Below are 21623 nucleotides of genomic sequence, written 5' to 3' on the forward strand. Positions count from 1 at the left end.
CCTAAAGTGATTTCTTGATTGAAACAGGTGTGGCAGTGATCAGGCCTGGGGGTGACTACAGAAATTGAACTCAGGTGTGATAAGCCACAATTAAGTTATTTTTTAACAAGGGGGGCAATTACTTTTTCACACAGGGCCATGTAGATTTGGAGTGTTTTTTTCTCACTAAATAATAAAAACCATCATTTAAAACTGCATTTTGTGTTCAATTATGTTATCTTTGACTAATAGTTAACGGTTTTTGATGAGCAGAAACATTTAAGTGTGACAAACATGCAAAAGAATAAGAAATCAGGAAGGGGGCAAATAGTTTTTCACACCACTGTAATTCTAAGTTGCAAAAGTTATGCTGATATTGTGCAGATTGAAAATGGATCCCACACTGCCCCACAGCTAACATCACCACCATCACCATGCCTGGTATGTCCATTTGTCTTTTATGAGCTTTGAATATTAAGCAGCTAATGGAATATAAAGGTTTTAGAAGATTTGGAATAGTGCCGGATTGTGTGTTTTTGAATTTGGATTGATGCTCGCTTACTTTTGAAGGCCAGAGCACATTCAGTGACTTTATGCTTGTTTGGGCAACTAGTGCACAAACTCCCCCACCCAGTATAAATATACTACTGGTGTGAGGTTCATGTACGTATACTGCAGTGCCAGCTCTGTATTTTCTCTGCAATACAGGAGTTATAATGTGTTTTTAAATGCAGAGATTTGAACTATTAACTTTATCGTGGACTTGATTCTACTTTAGCCTCATTTAAAGGGAACCTTAACTCAAAAAAAGAAAAACCCCATAAGTTTCACTAACCTGGAACATCTACTAGCCCCCTGCAGCCATCCTGTGCCCTCGCTGTCACTCATGCTCCCCCCTCCCCCCAATTTGAGCTCTGGCTCCCTAGTGAGTCAACTTGCGCCTTTATAGCCGTAATGTTCATTACGGCCTACGGCGGTGAGAAAATTAAATTGGTCATAGACTGCTAACAGGGATCCAGTGCTGAACGTGGACACTGCCAGGAGACTGGGAAGGCTCTATAAGACCCAGAGCCTTCCTTCTCCTTAGGCGAGTGTCCTTTTTTATTTTTTTTTCTTTATTTTTTTTTTTTTATCGCTTCAGACTCCCTTTAATCCCGCATTGCTACATACAGTTTGTCGTTTATTTCAGTCTTTTGCTTCTTAATTAAAATGTGTGTAACCTAGAGTTTAGAGTGTTTCTATCATCACTGTTTTGCCAGTTAAGCAAATTAAACTGAGCGCTCTTTCACACTAGATAATGTGTGCACGAACTCTATTTTTTTTTTTTTGCACACGTTTTGACCTATGGCGTGACGTCTGGAAGTTGAGGTTCGATGCATATCAGAGGTGCTTGTTCTAATTCACCCAATGGGAAAGCGCTGCGGCTGGACGGTTCAAAGCTCCCAGATGCATTAGAACGTAATGCTCTGGAACGCTTTGTCTAATGTGAAAGGTGGCATGAAAGCCAATAGACTTTCATGATGTGACCCCGCTTACCGGCATCCTAGGAGCGATCCGTCAAAACACACAGATCAGCTCCTAGTGTGAAAGAGCGTGCAGGCGTTATCTAATGGGAAAGAGCCCTTATGGAGTCTGAAATCTCTGCACCACTGAAATCATTTATTAATCTAGAATGTATTGGTGTGACAGTCTGCAAGTTTGTGGCTGTAAGCCTTATCAAAGGGTAGTAGTAAGAACCATATATGACTTAATCAAATCTGCTAGTATTACTCCCTACCGATATATATAACCTACCTGCATGACTCCTCTCTGTCATTTAGGTATCTATGTAAACTGTCTGACCAGGAGCTACGGCAGAGTGCAGCCCGGAACATGGCTGACCTCATGTGGAGCACTGTGAAGGAGCCCCTGGACACAGCCCTGTGCTTTGATAAAGAGAGCCTCGATTTAGCCTTCAAATATTTTATGTCACCCACACTAACAATGAGGCTTGCTGGCTTGAGTCAGATAACGGTGAGTGTTTGCAGTGTCTCCATAGTAACCTTTTGACTGAAAAAAATGTGGTTTGGCTTACTGTTGATTAGATGGAATCGGGAGTTTTGTTAACTGCTTCTTCAAGTCATTTTAAACTTCAGTAAAGAAATTTTGTGTGAGTGTGGAGTTAATTAACCAGCTTATTTTGCCACAGTTGTATCATAATGAGAAAAATTTGATGACACTTTGTTTGAAGGGAATTTGGTACTTATCCGTTAGCCGGGCGCATCCGGCAGGTGGCGCTGTTGATGTTAATTCCAATCATAATTACTTCACGTCAACCTGTGAATGTAAACCGCCGGATGCGCCCGGCTTAAACAGATCAAGCCGCCGGCTTGCTTCGTGTCTCGCTCTTCTCCCCCTCTTGCCCTCTCTCCTATAGAACACTGGGGAGGGGACATGCGTGTCCCCCCAGATTCGTTCGTTGCAATGCCGCGACGAACGACTCTGGGGGGACACGCATGTCCCCTCCCCAAGGCTCATACGAGAGAGGGCAAGAGGGGGAGGAGAGCGAGACACTCACGAAGCAAGCCGGCGGCTTGATCTGTTTAAGCCGGGCGCATCCGGCGGTTTACATTCACAGGTTGACGTGAAGTAATTATGATTGGAATTAACATCAACAGCGCCACCTGCCAGATGCGCCCGGCTAACGGATAAGTACCGGGAATTTTTTTTTTTTTTTTTATTTTTTTTTTTTAAGCTTAGCTCTTCTTTAAAGGAGAATGCCACTTAAAGCAGACCTAAACCCAGGACTTTCTCACTGCTCTAAAAGATAAGCAGCAGCATAATAACCTTCAATGAAAAACTGAGGGCGCTTTTCCACTTGAGCGGAAACCGCCACGAATCCGCAGAGTTTCCCCGCAGGCGACTCTGCTATAGGGTGCACTGATAACGCCGGCCGAATCGCTACCGCTAGCGATTCGGCCGGCTTTGCCATCCGAATCGGCGCGGGAGGCTGCGGATCCCATAGCTGTGCATGGCACGGCTGATGGGATTCGTCTGCTTTCCCCTCAGACCCAGAAGAGCCGGCGCGCGTCTCGCAGACGCGCGCCGCTCAAGTGGAATCACGCCCTTAGGCTATGTCCACACTTGTCCGTAGCAGATTTGGCGAATTTTTTTTTCCTTCAGTTTTTCCTTTTTTAATGTAATTAGAGCATATATTTCCAGTCAGTGTCGTCCCCCGTCCTCGCTTCCCCTCTAGCTACTTTGCACAAAAGTTGTTCAAATGTATGTAGGCGGCGAGAGGGGAGCTTACCTTCTTTGCGTTCCACTGCTCGCCGCTTGACTCCCTGCAATGTCGCCCTCTATACTTTGAAGGGCAGCATTGCAGCCGACTTAAATCTAATGTGTGTATGGGCCTTAAAGAGGAGCTGTTAGGTATAGGGTCTCAGAGGAAAAAAAACACATATATGAGTAGCTAAATATTGGCTGTACTTACATTACATATGCATTTCACTGTCCACGTTTGGATTTCACAGAATTTTTATATAGTATTTGCAGACAATGCTGCTCCTGACAGCTCATGGCAGGTTCCATGTTTGTCTGTCTCCTATGAAGCCAATTGTGATGTAATATCTTCCCTCCTTCCTGATGATTCGATCAGGATCAAAGATCCTAATGGTTCATGATCCTGACAACACTATTGTGCAGTGAATATTAATTAGCCATGTGGCTAGGAACAATAGCGGACTCATGCAGTGTACTCTAACGGAACATGTGCCCTGTGATTTTTCAGTGCTGTGATGTTATAAGCTGCTGTAACATGAGCCTGTAACTTTCCACTGTGAATGCAGCCTTAGGGCGTGATAGGGAAATGAAGGGGGAGTACCCAGGGTAGTGCAGAGTGGGGAGAAGAAGCGGCCCCAGAATGCTTTGCAGTATGTTATGCGGCCTCCTTACGAGCTTGGGAATAACCAGCCTTGCTGTTAAGCAAGCATCAAAGTAAGAGAGATTTTTAACTTCAGTATTGCCTTTTTGGCTTCCTTGTAAACTGTTTAACACAGGAGAATAGAGGTTTAAATTTGCTTTTGCAGCCTGACAGTTACTCTTTAACCACCCTGGCGTTCTATTAAGATCGCCAGGGCAGCTGCATGAGGGTTTTTTTTAAATTAAAAAAAAACTATTTCATGCAGCCAACTGAAAGTTGGCTGCATGAAAGCCCACTAGATGGCGCTCCGGAGGCGTTCTTCTGATCGCCTCCGGCGGCCAAAAGTAACACGGAAGGCCGCAATGAGCGGCCCTCCGTGTTTTGTTTACTACGTCGCCATGGCGACGAGCGGAGTGACGTCATGGACGTCAGCCGACGTCCTGACGTCTGCCGCCTCCGATCCAGCCCTTAGCGCTGGCCGGAACTATTTGTTCCGGCTGCGCAGGGCTCAGGCGGCTGGGGGGACCCTCTTTCGCCGCTGCTCGCGGCGGATCGCCGCAGAGCGGCGGCGATCGGGCAGCACACGCGGCTGGCAAAGTGCCGGCTGCGTGTGCTGCTCTTTATTTGATCAAAATCGGCCCAGCAGGGCCTGAGCGGCACCCTCTGGCGGTAATGGACGAGCTGAGCTCGTCCATACCGCTAAGGTGGTTAAAGCAAGAGGATTAGCCATTCTATGCCAGGGGAAAAACACATATATAAGTAGATAAATACTTGATCTACTTACATAATACATATTGTACTGTCCATGTTTTGATTTCAGTGAATTTTTATATAGTAAATGAAGAGAATTGCATACATGCATACCTGACAGTTGTCTAAAGGTGGCCATAAACGATACTATTTCCTGCACCATCGATCATCCTTTTTGATCACAAAATTGATTGGAAACCTTCATTCCGGCCCATGAACGGCTGAAAACCTGCTATCCAATCAGATCAATGGAATCGATTAGAAAAATAGCTGGGTCTAGGCAGGAGTGATGGTACTCCCGGCAGAGTGACATTAGTTTGGGAGGGGGGCAGGCTGCACACTGCTTCTTTTTGATGAGCTTTAATCATGTGCAGTAGAAATTGAGCATTTGATGAAAAAAAGTGCTAGAAAATCAGTGGTGAAAACAGCATGTTAAATCCAGTAGTAGTTTCAGTAATGCTGGCTGCCGAGTTGATTTATTTTTCTTTTTCTGTAATTGTCCCATACCTTAAAACTCCCCTAAGCCTCCTTATTGGTCCTTTCATGGCTCCAGGAGAGGGTTAACAGAGCAAATATGGGAAAAATATCAGCTGCTATAGGTACTGCTTAAAGGAATCCTAAAGTCATACCCCCCCCCCCCCCCCCCCCCCATCTCAAAAAAAGGTTTAACTCACCTGGGGCTTCTACTGGCCGCCTGCAGCTGCCCTGTGCCCACGCCAATCCTCTGGTTCCCTGCAGTGCTGAAGTTACGATTTTAGCAACAGCCAGTCGCTGGCCACTGCGCCTGCGTGCGTCCTTGATCACGCTCACGTTGCCGGGAGCGGTCCTGCACATGCGCAGTACTTGTTCTTCTTACAGATGTTCTATGACAAAGTAAACATGTTTCGGTTTTTTTGTGTGCTCTAAGTTAGCCTGACATCTTTACTTTTACTATTCAGTCTACACAGTCTTTTGTAGTAGAAAGTGCTGTATGAGAGTTTATTTTAACACTACAAGTTATTATTACTCTCTTAGGGCTGTTTTATACTGCAAGTGTTTTTTTAAGCGCCAGCAATCTGAAAAGCACTTTGCTAATGTAATGCTGTGCTTGATTTTTATTATGAGAGCACACACATTACATTAACAAAGCACTCTTCAAATCGTGGGCACTAACAAAAGCACAGTAGTGTGAACCAGCTGTGTTTGACCAGATACATGAGCAGGAAGCATTTAATTATAGTTTGTTACCGTGAATGTTTGATTACAACAAAGGCAGCAGAAATAGAATCGTTTGGCCTAAGATTTATAGTGCAATATCCAACTTGGGGCTTGTTCACACTCGGGAACTTTTCAGCGCTTTGCTGATCACCGGCGATCAGCAAAGTGCTGTGACTTGTGTATCTCTGTGGGGTCATTTTCAAACTCGCTGCATGCAGCAAAATTGCGCAAAATTTTGTGCTGCAAATATTGCAATTCATGATTTGTGCTCTTAGTGTGAACTAGCCCGCAGTAATCTCGTAATTCTAATATCACACAGGTAATGGAGCAACATTAAGCCCCCCCCCCCTTTTCTCTTGACCACATACTTCCTTTATACTTTAGAAACCACAAGACAGACATGAAATGGGGGGGGGGGGGGGGGGGGGTGAAGGCTCGGCTCTCTTGCTTAATGCGGTCATGAATATTATCTGGAAATCGTCATTAAATGTATTTGTCTTAACTTTTGGTAATATGTTTTTCTTTCACATAGAATCAACTTCATACTTTTAACGATGTCTGCAACAATGAGTCCTTAGTGTCTGACACAGAAACGTAAGTGCTTTGGCTTTACTGATGGAGTTTGTTCTGTGCTGGACCTTTGGGTTGATTAAATGTCAAGGTTCTGTGTACATAGTGTGGGGTTATATCACATTGTTTGTGCCAAGTGTGCTTTTACCGGTTCCCAGTGTGCCTTCCTTCTTATCCCTGTACTTAGTTCAGTAATGTCTTCAATGGGGGAAGACTTCATACAGTTTAAATCTAAGGGATTAATACACTTGCACATTGATGTGGTCTGTATTATTATTATTATTATTATTATTATTATTATAATATTTTTTTATTTTTGTGAGTAATGGCTATAGATTGCTTAAAGTACTTCCTTTAAAAAGCACTGTAGTGAGAGGTTCCCAGCAGTGCTGTGTGAAGGATAGTAGACACCACGCAATTTTCACAGCCGATCCAACTTCCAGGCTAGAAAGTTGATCTCATTGGGCCTAAAGGAAATGTAGTTTATCGATGCTTGCTTTCGATTTGATAGTGTGTATTTGGCCAGTTTCTCAATTGTGAGTTGATCAGACAGCTTGCACATGTATTGATCATCGACCTGTGTATATGCATGATAGGTTTTTACAATGCAGTAATAGGTCAAAAATAGGTTGATCCTGTCTCCAATGTCCTGGCCAGCCTAAACTGGTTGTCATCATTTGTGGGAGCAGCATTGTCTCTCTAATATTTAATCTGAGAGGATTTTCCATGCAGATTCCATTTTCATTTGAGACCCAACCAGTAAACAAATCAGAATTAGAAATGAAAAGTGCATACTTGTGTACACTCAATATATAGCAATTTCGATTTCTTGATCGAGAGCGTAATCTACCATAATGATTGTGTATACTAGACTTAACACAGGAACAGAGATGGCTCGGTAGGATTTCCTGAGAACTAAGCATTTTGGTGGATGACTTACAACCCACTATTTGTCTGCAGCTAATATACCATTTTCACATAGGTATGTTTTTGCAACGTAATTGTGTTTGGCACCAGATCATCTCATCTGGTGGTCCCCCATAGGTTCAGTTCATCTACAGCTCTCCTTTAAATCCCCCTCCCTCTGCCACCCACTTTCATGAGATTTCACTTTGATGTATATGGAGGAAGAGAGATGCTTCTGTTTAGTAAGTAAACAAAGTAGGACAGTCTCCCATGTGACTTATGTTGACAGTTGCAGTATAATTCTTCCCCTTGTTCACCCAACTTCCTCTGAACTTGAAGACCCCACCCAAGAAATGGCTTAAAATGCTAATTACTGTCCCCACCACCAACTATCTGTTGTGACCTGGGGCATTTGTGTTTTTGTTTTACATGGATTACGTTACTTTGGCCTTAAAGAGGAACTCCAGTGAAAATAATGTAATAAAAAAGTGCTTCAATTTTACAATAATTATGTATAAATGATTTAGTCAGTGTTTGCCCATTGTAATATCTTTCCTCTCCCTGATTTACATTCTGACATTTATCACATGGTGACCTTTTTACTGCCGGCAGGTGATGTCACTGGAACTAGCTGGTGCTTGCTTTTTTGGCAGTTGGAAACAGCTGTAAACAGCTATTTCCCACAATGCAATGAGGTTCACAGACAGGAAACTGCCAGGACCATGGTCCTGGCAGTTTCATGTGGGAGGGGTTTCACCACAATATCAGCCATACAGAGCCCCCGATGATCCATTTGTGAAAAGGAATAGATTTCTCATGTAAAAGGGAGTATCTGCTACTGATTGGGATGAAGTTCAATTCTTGATCATGGTTTCTCTTTAAGACAAGTAGTATAACTATATGGGCAGTTAGCAGTTCTGAGGTTTTTATTGTATAACATACTATATAGAGGAAAGACACAAAACCTTTATATTGTTCGTTTCTCCTTGTAGACGCAAAGCGACAGAGCTGCAACCACTAGGGTACGCTCATTAGGCAGTAGCAGTGTTATGGAGTCTTGCCCAAGGACTCATTACTAAATAGTTGCTCACTTACTGAGCAGGAGGAGCCAAGATTCAAACCCCTGGTCTCCTGTGTAAGGGGCCGTTCAGATCACAAATGCGGATGGCCATGCGTGCGGAACGTGTGCGGACAGCAACGCGTACGAACGCACACCATCTGCGTTTGTGTGCGTTGCGTGGCTAATCCCATCACTGAAAAGTGAATGGGACAGCCACGCGTTTTGACAAAATCTGCGTGCAGCATGCGTTCCCGGACTGCACAGGTCCGGAACGCATGCAGTGTGAACATCAGACAGTGCACTCTATGCACTGTCTGATGTCGTGCGTGTCGGCCTCCTGCACGCGTTTCCAAAACGCGGCTGGAAACGCGTGCAGTCTGAACGGGCCCTAAGAGCCTTTGACCAGTACAACCAGCATTAAAACAGAATGAGAGGTTTATGTCAGCTGGGCCAAAAACTCAGCTGTATCCTGAAGTAACCATTAAGGCATCATTTCATGTGAAACAAGGAATTTAATTTCAGCAACTCAACTTTTTTTTTTCTAAATGTCCCAGATAAGCCACAATTTACAGATGTAATTCTTTGGAACCTCCTATTAACCATCAGTTTTCTGGCTTCAGGTCCATAGCAAAGGAGCTTGCAGACTGGCTCATCAGCAATAATGTGGTGGAACATATTTTTGGACCAAACCTACACATTGAGGTCGGTGTGGATGGCTTATAACTGTAATGCTTTAATTTGCCTTTTATTGTATTTCTTATATGTATGGTTTTTTTTTTCCTTTTTCTCCTGCAGATCATCAAGCAATGCCAGGTTATCCTGAACTTTCTGGCAGCGGAGGGGCGGCTGAGCACTCAGCACATAGACTGTATCTGGGCAGCTGCACAGGTATGTTACATTTCATTCCTGAGCGTTGGCAAATGCGTTTTACATTTAATCATTGAGACATTGAATCATGTGATCACCTTGCATCCTGTGAAACTATTTTGCTATATTTCAGCTGAAACATTGTAGTCGATATATCCATGATTTGTTTCCCTCACTGATTAAAAACTTGGATCCTGTGCCTCTGAGACATCTCCTGAACCTGGTGTCCGGCCTTCACCCCAGTGCACACACAGAGCAGGTGAGTGGAGCCGCAGAATGGGCTTTTTTCTCTGACATTAAATGGCAGCTGTGCTGTTAAGCGGACATTGGTACCCTCATTGGACACTTTGATAGTTAACAAAGTTGTTTGCTGCTTTGCTTGGCAGCCTAAAGGAATATCTGTTATAAAATAAACCTGTTCTTAATGCAATACTAAAGTGAACCTGTAAAAAATAATTGCCTATGGAAAGGGAAAGCTCTGGACACCATAGAGCGTTCCCGGTCCCCTCTCCGTGCCCTTGGTCCATTGATGCACTTTACCCCTTTCCCCGTGAAAGTCTGTACCTTTGAGACTCCTCAAAAAGCTTTGGAAGCACTCATGTCGCCAAGTGCTTCTGAAGACGACATGCTCAGTACTGCGCATACACAAGTGCGCACGTGCGTGCGCTGTACAGACCTGCTCGTTTTCGACAGTACTTTGGGATGCGAGTGCTTCCCAAGCTTTCTGAGTAGTCCTGAAAATGTATTCGAACAGTTGGTCAAATAACTTTTACAGGAGGCAGCAGTGGACAGAGGGGACAGAGAGAAGGTTCTATGGCCTTCCCAGTCAATAAGTGAGTATGTAACTTGCGTTGTGGTGCTCTCTCCTGTAGTAGCTCGTGGTAATGGCCTGCGATGCGATGGAAGTGGTCAGGGTAATGCAGAAGCTGCAGTGCATTGTCGTGCAACTTGGCGATAATCCCAGAAGTACACAGCTACATATTTTTTTTATGTATGTATTTTTTTTTGTCTTGTTTAGCACTGCAGCTATAACATGCGGGGCAACGTTTTGGTTCTGGTGTGGTGCGATTGTTCCAAAAAGACCCTTAAAGAGAACCCGAGGTGGGATTTAATTATGTTAGTGGGGCACAGAGGCTTATTGTGCTCACTAACACCAGCCTCCGTTGCCCCATGGTGTGCCTCCAGGACCCCCCCTGTGCGCCGCTATACCCCCCGCAGTGCTAGCGACACACAGTGTGTCACCAGCACAATGTTTACCTATGCCTGTCTGTCAGCGCCGCTCCCCCGCCTCCTCCGTATCGGCGCTACCTGCCCGCGTCCCTTCCCTCCAATCAGCGGAAGGGAAGCGGGCGGGTAGTGCCGATACGGAGGAGGCGGGGGTGCGGCGCTAACAGACAGCGCATAGGTAAACATTGTGCTGGCGACACGCTGTGTGACGCTAGCACTGCGGGGGGTATAGCGGCACGCAGGGGGGTCCTGGAGGCACACCATGGGGCAACGGAGGCTGGTGTTAGTGTGCACAACCAGCCTCTGTGCCCCACTAACATAATTAAATCCCACCTCGGGTTCTCTTTGAGGCAAATTATGCTTTTGTTGAGAATTTAATTCATTTACTTTGGCTCTTTATATTGCAAAGCGCAATCTAAAGGCTAAAAGACAAAAAAACATACATATAATGCAGGAGTAGTGATGACTAGTGCAGCATAGCCCTGCTTGTCTAACCTGCTAGAGCTGCTATGTTTTCATAGTATAGTAAGTGGCCAGCGGCTGTTTATACCGCCTGTTTTGCTTTACTCAGGCATCCTTTTATAATTAAAGGATCACTATCCATTCACATACTTTTTTCAATTGCCACAGGAATTGTTTGGGAAGTGCTGCTAAGTACTGGTGTATACATTTTAGTAGCAACTTCTTTGTTTACTGTTATCAAAATACATTCAAAGTTTACTGATGCCAAAACTGATGGCTGACTGAGCCATGAGGAGAGGGGAAATTCCCCTCACACTTGATCAGTTAACTCTATGTGTAGCTCTGTGTGTGACAGAGAGAGACAGGACACAGGAGCTGCAGCTGTTGGGAGCTCTGTTTCTGACTGAAGTGTCTGAAGAGAGCAGAGCAATTGTCACGTCTTTTTCATACTGTTTTTGCTTTCAGAGTTTGATATGTTTGATATTTGCTTTCTGTAGTCTGATATGCAACTCTGGCTGTGCATTGAAGCAGACACCCCTTCTGCAATTGATTTGTCCCAATATAGCTACATCCTACTCTCAATAAATTACAGCTTTTGCCTCTGATATTTAATATGAAAAGTAGGAAAATGTTTACCCAGCTACTTAGACATTATTTGTACATTGTCATTTTAGAACACTTGGGTATCGATAGTATTCCTTTAAGAATGGCATTTTATGTTGCCTTTGCACTGGAAATCCTATATTTCTCCCGCTATCAACAAACTTATTTAAATAGGTGATTTATCTGGCTGGCTAGTGGAAGTGTTTAACACTTTTGCAATTTATTACATTTTAAAGGGGGAAAAAATATTACTTGGCAGTGGTTTTCCCTTTCAGTTCTCAATTCAATGACCTCATGGAGTTGGCTCTTTAACACCTTTATTATAAAAACATTGTTGTATGCTGGAGTGCCTTCTTTATTAGTATATAGTTCTGACATCAGAATCTGAGTTACTATTAGACATGTTTTTGCTGTACCTTGGTTGAGCTTCCGTTTAGTAGCTTACCAGGGACTTGTTCTGCACAGACGCTGATTAGAGGCTTGTTGATGTACTTGCAGCCAACATAATTACCTGCGTTTTGGCAATATTTGACAGGTTTTGTATTTGTGACAAGGTTTTGGCAAATGTCTTTCTGTGATTGCTGTTTTTATCTCTTTAGATAGAGACGTTGTCTTTTGATCAAGAGCCACAAATTTGCTGTTAATAGGAAGTTGTTTTGATTTTATAGACCCTGTATTTGGCATCCATGCTGATTAAAGCTCTCTGGAACAACGCACTAGCGGCTAAAGCTCAGCTCTCTAAACAGAGTTCCTTTGCTTCGTTACTGAATACTAATCTACCAATGGGCAATAAGAAAGGTAAGTTCTTACAGAATTTCACAATTCTTTTATTAAAGCCCAACTGCGCCCCAAATGAAACACGCGTAATTAGTGTGAACTATAACTTTGACGTCTAAAACTTTTCAAGGTCCAAAAATCTTTTGTGCAGCTTTGCTTACTTAAAGGAAAACTTAAGTCAAAAATAAAAAATATTTACTCACCCGGGGCATCCCTCAGCCCCCTGAAGCTGGATGGTGCCCTCGCAGCCCCGCTCCGATCGTCCTGTCCCCGCCGGCGGCTGATTTTCCGCGTTCCCAGCCTCTATATCACCCTCTATGCTGCTATAGCGTATAACATATACGCTATAGCAGCATAGAGGGTGATATAGGGGCTGGGAACGCGGAAAATCAGCCGCGTTCCCAGCCTGTCGGCGGCTGTCGCAGAACACGGAAGTAGCCGCCGGCGGGGACAGGACGATCGGAGCTGGGCTGCGAGGGCACCATCCAGCTTCGGGGGGATGCCCCGGGTGAGTAAATATAATTTTTTATTTTTGACTTAAGTTTTCCTTTAAAGGGAACCTAATGTGAGAGACGTATGGAGGCTGCCCTATTTATTTCCTTTTAATTAATGCATAGAGCCTGGCAGTCCTATTGCTATATTTATTTCCTTTAACCTCCCTGGCGATATTTCTTTCTGATTTTAGGATCTAAAAGCGGTATAATTTTTTTCATGTGCTTTTAGACCCTAAAAGCAAGAAAAATATCATACTACGAGGGCCTGGAGCAGTCCTTGCACTCACTCCCCTTCCTGGTATCCAGTGCTGCGGTTCTCCCTCCGAGTGGTGCTGTAACCCTATAGTGAGATCGCCGGCTGTCGTCCTGACGATAGTTAGTGATCTCACTAAGGGGATGCAGAGCCTCCGTGGACAGGGAGAGGAATAGCCACCAACGTCTGGATCGCCCGGGAGGTTAATGAGAAGCCCGCTGTGCGCAATGCTCTGCATTGACCTCCCGGTGGCCACCACGGGTGTAGCTCGGGGCTACCGCTCTGAGCTGCAATTTTCCACCCTGAATGTTGCTGTTTAAAAGGTTAAACAAAACCATTGGGGGGGGGGGGGGGGGGGGAGTCAGTGCGTTTTATGGTCTGAATGCACCAAGTCCCCCCCCTCCACTATTATTTAAATACTTTCTCTGGGTCCCCCTGTCAATTAAATCAGTAGAAATAATATTTTGTACAGAGTTAAATGGATTCTAGAAATACTGTTTGGCAGATCTCAAATATGATAAGCCCAGTGCAATATTTTATTTCCATTGATGCAAATTGCACTTCCAGTTGAACTGGAATTTGCTTATTCAATGAACTTTTTGCTCAACCCGGGCTAGATTGCAAGTACTGGGTTGCTTCTGAATTTTTTCTTGTCCTTGCTGTACAAGTTCTTTACAATATATATTTTTATTTTAATATGCATGTAATTGTATTGTTATTGTGTATGAGATTATGGATGCTATACAAATAAAAATAATGGATCTGTGTTGGCAGCGGATACCAGAAATTTGATTGTCTCCACCTAGGATGCTTGAATTTTTACAGATTTACTCCATGAGTACAACTTATATGTATTCTATTTCTCTGTAGCGGTTCTTTTTTTTTTAATATAAATGATAAAATTGATCCATTTTAGGACGACACACTTCAATAGAATATTCAGATGTTTACAATTGTTAACTATATTTGTGTTTTACAGGTTCTCCAGCTGCCAGCCCACAGAGCAGTGACAACAGTGACACTCACCACAGTGGCGGGAGTGACATAGAGATGGACGAACAGATCTTGAACCGATCAAAGCATGTACAGCAGAGGCTGTCAGATACGGAGGTACCTTATTGCTCAGTGTCTTTTTCTTTTGCCTGGTACACACCATGCAATTTCCGGTCAGACAGATCGAATCGATAATTTTCAACAGGTCCAAACTGATTTTAGATCATTTTTTGAATCGATTTTTTTTTTTTTTTTTTAATAGAAGCGATTTTGAAAAAGCGATCAGAAAAATGATCGCATATTAGATGGGAACTGTTGGAAATTATCCATTTGATCCGTCTGACAGGAAATTGCATGGTGTGTACCAGGCATTAGACTTTTGAGTAGCTGGAGGTTTTAGTGTTTTTTTTTTTTTTTTTCTGTGACCTGCAGCGTGAAATAAATCATTCAGTATCTTATGACTTAGGTCAGTGAATAGAGTTGGGGGGAACCATGGTCAGTGGGGAAGTAGAGAATTTACTCTGCCATTCACTACTGCTAAATCTGTATGGTGTCATGAAATGCTGATTTTACACTTTAAGGTCGTGCTGCACTTTACTGAATTGTGAAAAAATGCTGTCTTTTTAGAAATGGACAAATATTCTTTTTGCTTGTGCTGCAGATTTATTCCTCCTGCCTGTCATGGCTCCTTTGAGAGCTGTGCTAGGCTAATTGTACACCACGTCCAAAGGTGTCATTTGTTGGATTAGTGGACACCAGTCTAGCAGCAGTTGGCCAATGAAGGCAGCTTAGTGAGGGAGCAAAGGGCAGGCACAATTTATGGCTCAGGCCTGAGTCTTACCATAATGTGCCTTTTGACAAATGTTCACGAAAAGACATCTACACTATAGTAAAACAGATGGCTAAAACTATCATTTAGATCATTTGAAACCTTTCGCATTCCCTTGTTGGTTTTGTTTTCCAAGGCTAGTAGATCACATTATTGGTACCAGTAGTTAAGAATAAAGGTCACTGATGGTAGTGCTTGAAGGATCTTGGTATTCTGATGGAGAGTTGTCAAGAAATTAGATGTCTGTAGTCTTTTCCCACTGATGCGATGCATTGCTCATGCCTTTCAATCCAATTTTGCACAACTTATGGAGATTAGTAATGGGATGTGTGATCCTTTGGTCAGCATTTTGTTCATCTTGGACTTTTCCAGGAGTCCATGCAAGGGAGTTCTGACGAAACGGCAAACAGTGGTGAAGATGCCAGCAGTGGGCCTGGGAGTAGCAGTGGTCACAGCGATGGATCAAGCAACGAGGTCAATTCCAGTCATGCCAGTCAGTCTGCAGGAAGCCCTGGTAGTGAGGTGCACTCAGAGGACATGGCAGATATGGAAGCCTTGAAGGAAGAGGAGGAGGAAGAGGAACATTCTCACAACCCATCAAAGAGCAGCAGAGCAGTTGACCTCCAGAAAAGAAAGTTGGAGTCTCAAGCGGGTATTTGTTTGGGGGAGCCCCAGGGGACAACGGACATGGGTACAGCAAACAATGGGACATGCAAGGACCTGGTTTTTAATTCAGAGTCTGTTCAACCAGGTGATAGCCGCATCCGCATCCTGGATGGCTGTTCCCACGCAGAAGAACCCGAGCACGAGATGGCAGGAGAGATGAGTGGTGGCCACATGCAAGGATCTCATGACACCTGCATCGCCCGCACTGGAGACTTCCTGGGAGAGGCTATCGGGAATGAGCTGTTCAACTGCAGACGGTTTATTGGACCTCAACATCACCATCATCACCACCACCATCATCACCACCACCACCATCATCACCACCACCATGAGGGGTAAGTTCTTCCTAAAACCTTTTCCAGTTAGTACCTTGCATGCATTCTATTAATCATGTCCCCAAGTTCTAATATGTTGCCAGGTGTTGATAATTTTACACAATGACACATTTATTTCTGAATATCTCCAATGAGAACATAGATGGCAATCATTTTTATGTAGTGTGGGAGCTTCTTAGAATTGTATTGCTAATTCTATCTGTTCAGATATTTTTTGGGGGAGATCATTAATATTCCTACATTTAATAATCTTACAAGTCAGGTTGCACTGTAATGCATTTTACATCAGGGTGCTGCCTGCTTCATTACTCTCCCTTTCCATTGCCCATCCATCCTGCATATTGCTCCACAGTAGGACCTGCTATAACCTACTACTCCTGTGGCTGTTGTATATGGCACTAGCCTATTTCTTAGTGCCTGCTATAACCGACTACGTCTGTGGCTGTTGTATATGGCCCCAGCCTGTTTCCCCTAAAATAAGCCCTACCCTGAATATAAGCCTAGCTGATATTTTGATTATGCTTGAAATATAAGCCCTACCCTGAAAATTAGCCCTGGCGGAAGTTAAAGAGGAGGAAGAGGTGGCAGCAGGCGGGGACACATCGGTGCAATGCTGATTGGGCACCAATCCTGTCATCCCAGCACACAGCAAGGTTATCAGCTGTGTGCAGGGATGACAGGACAGGTGCCCGATCAGTACACAGCACAAGAGGAAGAGGTGGCCAGCAAGCGGGGACACAGCAGTGCAGTGCTGATTGGGCATCAGTCCTGTCATCCTAGCACACAGCAAGGTTATCAACTGTGTGCAGGGTTGATGGGACAGGTACCTGATCAGAACAGTAGCATACCTTTAGATCCAGGAACAGCAAAGTACAAAGCAACAGGAAATGTTCTGCTGAGAGACACTTCCTGATAGTAGTATAAACCATCCCCTGAAAATCAGCCTATGCGCATCTTTAGGAGCAAAAATTAATATAAGACACTGTCTTATTTTTAGGGAAACATGCTATCTATTCTGTAGGAGATGATTGGGAATCTGAGTACTGGGCATCAAAACAACAACAAGTCAGGGGAATCTCCTGAGAAAGGGCAGAGCAGTAAAATCCTGACAGACGCTCTGACCTTTCCCTGCCCTATTCAAATCTGAACTATATTTTGGCTGCTGTTCCATTTTAGAACAGGTAAAATTTGTATATTCAAAATAATTTCCCTCCAAAACAGAGCTGCTGGACTTTTATTTATTTTTAGTTGGTGTTTAATATTATGTTGTCCTGTTGTAAGATATCCAAAGACACGAAGTGACCGTGCTTCAACCCTGTCACATTTGGATGAATTGTTGTTTTATATTTGTAGTTCTTGTAGGCGATCCATCTAGTAGGGATGGAAAATGGGTAGTTTGTATCTCTGCCAGTAATTATTGTTCCCAGGATTAATAGCTAGGAGGATGCGCAGCTTTCTTCCTGCTTTTTCCCCGTCCACCGCACCCCCTGCTTTTTTCCCGTCCACCGCACCCCCTGCTTTTTTTCCCGTTCACCGCACCCCCTGCTTTTTTCCCGTCCACCGCACCCCCTGCTTTTTCCCCGTCCACCGCGCCCCCTGCTTTTTCCCCGTCCACCGCGCCCCCTGCTTTTTCCCCGTCCACCGCGCCCCCCTGCTTTTTCCCCGTCCACCGCGCCCCCTGCTTTTTTCCCGTCCACAGCACCCCCTGCTTTTTTCCCGTCCACAGCACCCCCTGCTTTTTCCCCGTCCACAGCACCCCCTGCTTTTTCCCCGTCCACAGCACCCCCTGCTTTTTCCCCGTCCACAGCACCCCCTGCTTTTTCCCCGTCCACAGCACCCCCTGCTTTTTCCCTGTCCACAGCACCCCCTGATTTTTCCCCGTCCACAGCACCCCCTGCTTTTTCCCCGTCCACAGCACCGCCTGCTCTTTCCTCGTCCTCAGCACCCCCTGCTCTTTCCCTCCTCCACAGCACTCCCTGCTCCTTCCCCCCCCCCCCCCTTCCACAGCACTCCCTGCTCCTTCCCCCCTCCACAGCACTCCCTGCTCCTTTCCCCCCCCCCCCTCCACAGCACTCCCTGCATCTCCCCTCCACAGCACTCCCTGCACCTTCCCCCCCCTCCACAGCACTCCCTGCTCCTTCCCCCCCTCCACAGCACTCCCTGCTCCTTCCCCCCCCCCCCTCCACAGCACTCCCTGCTCCTTCCCCCCCCCCTCCACAGCACTCCCTGCTCCTTCTCCCCCCCCCCCTCCACAGAACTCCCTGCTCCTTCCCCCCCCCCCTCCACAGAACTCCCTGCTCCTTCCCCCCTCCCTCCACAGAACTCCCTGCTCCTTCCTCCCCCCTCCACAGAACTCCCTGCTCCTTCCCCCCCCCCTCCACAGAACTCCCTGCTCCTTCCCCCCCCCCCCCTCCACAGAACTCCCTGCTCCTTCCCCCCCTCTCCACAGAACTCCCTGCTCCTTCCCCCCCCCCCCCTCCACAGCACTTTCTGCTCCTCCCCCCCCCTCCACAGCACTTCCTGCTCCTTCCCCCCTCCACAGCACTCCCTTCTCCCCCCCCCCCCCCTCCACAGCACTCCCTGCATCTCCCCTCCACAGCACTCCCTGCACCTCCCCCCCCCTCCACAGCACTCCCTGCTCCTCCCCCCCCCCTCCACAGCACTCCTGGCTCCTCCCCCTCCCTCCACAGCACTTCCTGCTCCTCCCCCCCCACAGCACTTCCTGCTCCTTCCCCCCCCCCCACTCCACAGCACTTCCTGCTCCTCCCCCCCCCTCCATAGCACTCCCTGCTCCTTCCCCCCACCTCCACAGCACTCCCTGCTCCTTCCGCAGCACTCCCTGCTCCTTCCGCAGCACTCCCTGCTCCTTCCGCAGCACTCCCTGCTCCTTCCGCAGCACTCCCTGCTCCTTCCGCAGCACTCCCTGCTCCTTCCGCAGCACTCCCTGCTCCTTCCGCAGCACTCCCTGCTCCTTCCGCAGCACTCCCTGCTCCTTCCGCAGCACTCCCTGCTCCTTCCGCAGCACTCCCTGCTCCTTCCGCAGCACTCCCTGCTCCTTCCGCAGCACTCCCTGCTCCTTCCGCAGCACAGCACTCCCTGCTCCTTCCGCAGCACAGCACTCCCTGCTCCTTCCGCAGCACAGCACTCCCTGCTCCTTCCGCAGCACAGCACTCCCTGCTCCTTCCGCAGCACAGCACTCCCTGCTCCTTCCGCAGCACAGCACTCCCTGCTCCTTCCGCAGCACAGCACTCCCTGCTCCTTCCGCAGCACAGCACTCCCTGCTCCTTCCGCAGCACAGCACTCCCTGCTCCTTCCGCAGCACAGCACTCCCTGCTCCTTCCGCAGCACAGCACTCCCTGCTCCTTCCGCAGCACAGCACTCCCTGCTCCTTCCGCAGCACAGCACTCCCTGCTCCTTCCGCAGCACAGCACTCCCTGCTCCCTCCTTCGTTTTACAGCCTTTTCTTTTTTTCCCAAGTTTAAGTTTAGTTTCAGTAAAGCTGGACTTGGCAGTCTGTAATCTGGCAACAGCCTTCTATCTTTCCCCTCCTACCCTTTCCATTGGACAGTACATGGTCCGCTTGGCTGAGACAAACATGTATGTGTTTTTCCCCTACCTGGGTGCATACTTTCAGCTGAAATTATCACAAATAATAGTTTCAGCCAGAAAATGCCATCTGTCTGTATGATGATTTATTAATGATGCTTCACACTGTAGCCTAACTTCTGACTACAATCCGCTTCCTTTGTGTTACTTTATACTGCTCAGTGCTGTATAACACCACCCCCTGACTCCACCCCCAGTGCCAGCTGGCTTGCCTGCCGCTCCCCAACACAGTCCTGTCTAATTTTGTTTTCAGGGAGGAAAAGGGCTACAGCTAGGGTTGACTAAAATGTTGAGGTTTACCTAAAATGTGTTCAGACAATGAACACATGTAATATGTGGTTATCTTAACTGACCTATCAGTAATTCTTCTTCACTGTAGACCAAGACTATTGGTTCCAGTGAGGTACACAGAGATCATTTTTTCACAGAGCATTTTGATCGCACCTAATTGGGTCAATTTACTAAGGGCTGTTAGGTAAAAAATACTGTATTCTGTATTTTACAACTTTTTTTTCCAAATTCACTAAGATTCCCTCGCATAGGGTAATAGCCTGCATGAGCCATTTCTGACTCAGTTTTGTGACTTAAAATGCCACCTGCATCCCTTTAGATGTGCATACATGCCAATAGAGGGCTCTCTTCTGTGTATCAGTATATAGATCTTGCACATCTAAAGGGATACAAGAAGCCTTTCTCTGTCTCCTGCACTCGTAGCTTTTCTTTTTTTGTGATGTCCCACTTGGCAGTGTATCTGATAAAATGGGGTAAGTAGCAGGACCAGAGGCTCTTCCTATTAGCTGCCTCCCTTGTCTGTCAATTTTACCACATGCTGATTGTTAGTCACCCACAGCACCTGGCTGGAGGTAAAATACAGAACGTTTTACTTACTTTACCGAATGTTCTAATCTTAGTGAATTGAAATTTAATGAGGTATTTATTACACAAGTCGTTAATTTACCTCACTTGTCGGTAATTTTACTTTTCAATGCGGTAGTAGATTTAGTGAATGGGTGTTTCACAAGATGTTTGGTAAAATCTCCTGTTTTCTGTATTACCGAGTGCAGTAACGCTTAGTGAATTGACTCCAACGTGCATATTCCTTAGCCTTTGCATATTTTATAATTAATAAGAGTGGGCTGGTATAGAGTTTAAGATCCTCATTTGCTTCCTTTTTAGGCACATGGTTGACGACATGCTGAGCGCAGATGATGTGAGTTGTAGCAGCTCACAGGTGAGTGCAAAGTCTGAGAAGAACATGGCGGACTTTGACGGAGAAGAATCTGGCTGTGAGGAAGAGCTAGTGCAAATAAATTCCCACGCAGAGCTCACCTCACACCTCCAGCAACACCTTCCTAACTTGGCTTCCATCTACCACGAGCATATGAGTCAAGGCAAGACCTGATTTCCTATATAATATGTGTATCTGTATATCTACTGCAACCATCATACACAGGCACATATTAAATTACTGTCTACTGCTGAGTTTGGGCTCTTTTACTCTGTAAGGCCTCATTTACACCTAAAATCGAAAAAATGCAAGAGCTTTGCATTTTTGTGCCTTTTTTTCCACCTCCCGGCGCTCCACTGCGTGCTGCGGTTCTGGTAAAAGTGCTTTGACCCGGAAAAGAATAAATATAATGTATTTATTCTTAAAAATGCTTGCGCAATCGCTGCAAAAAAGCGGTTTTGTGAGCCTTTTGTGTTTTCCTATACCTTCCATTGAGGCAAAATTGCCTCAAAAATAGTACAGGCACCGCTTTGCTGAGCGAATCAGAAATTAACCGCTCAGATGTGAACTCTCTCATAGGGAATCATTGCACAATCGTTTTTAGGGCGATTTTCTGCGCTTGAAAAAAAAGTTTGAACGAGCTCTAAAAGGCCATCGCAAAAGCAATGCGATCTGGCTTTTAGTTTCACAGAGTGCTAGAAACACAAGGAAAAAAACAGAAAAAATGCAACATGCAGGATTTTTGCAGTCAGGCAAAATTGCATCTCAATTGCATTTCACTTATCTAAAAGGGTTCCTTTGATTGTAATTTTGCTGGTGTCCTTGCATTTTGCAACTTGAAGATGCAGGAAAATAGTGTGTAGTATGAAACAGCCCTAAGGCCTGGGACCCACTATGCAGAAGTCCCGCCATTTCAAAGA

The 21623-nt window shown here is 45.6% G+C and overlaps 1 protein-coding gene across 5 annotated transcripts in view; it reads left to right on the forward strand.

Annotated features, from left to right (window-relative positions):
• USP34 (ubiquitin specific peptidase 34) overlaps nucleotides 1-21623 on the forward strand; it is a 240088-nt gene that overhangs the window by 98208 nt on the left and 120257 nt on the right. For 4 of the 5 annotated variants that reach the window (XM_068232384.1, XM_068232385.1, XM_068232387.1 and 1 more), the window contains exons 7-15: nucleotides 1800-1992; nucleotides 6360-6421; nucleotides 8984-9065; nucleotides 9159-9251; nucleotides 9364-9489; nucleotides 12191-12320; nucleotides 14026-14156; nucleotides 15241-15869; nucleotides 20652-20866. In XM_068232384.1, the coding sequence (XP_068088485.1) occupies nucleotides 1800-1992; nucleotides 6360-6421; nucleotides 8984-9065; nucleotides 9159-9251; nucleotides 9364-9489; nucleotides 12191-12320; nucleotides 14026-14156; nucleotides 15241-15869; nucleotides 20652-20866 (1661 nt within the window). The remainder of the gene's footprint in view (nucleotides 1-1799; nucleotides 1993-6359; nucleotides 6422-8983; nucleotides 9066-9158; nucleotides 9252-9363; nucleotides 9490-12190; nucleotides 12321-14025; nucleotides 14157-15240; nucleotides 15870-20651; nucleotides 20867-21623) is intronic. The other variant, XM_068232388.1, reaches the window with a different exon arrangement.

Source organism: Hyperolius riggenbachi, chromosome 4, assembly GCF_040937935.1.
Source record: "Hyperolius riggenbachi isolate aHypRig1 chromosome 4, aHypRig1.pri, whole genome shotgun sequence".
Taxonomy (NCBI): domain Eukaryota; kingdom Metazoa; phylum Chordata; class Amphibia; order Anura; family Hyperoliidae; genus Hyperolius; species Hyperolius riggenbachi.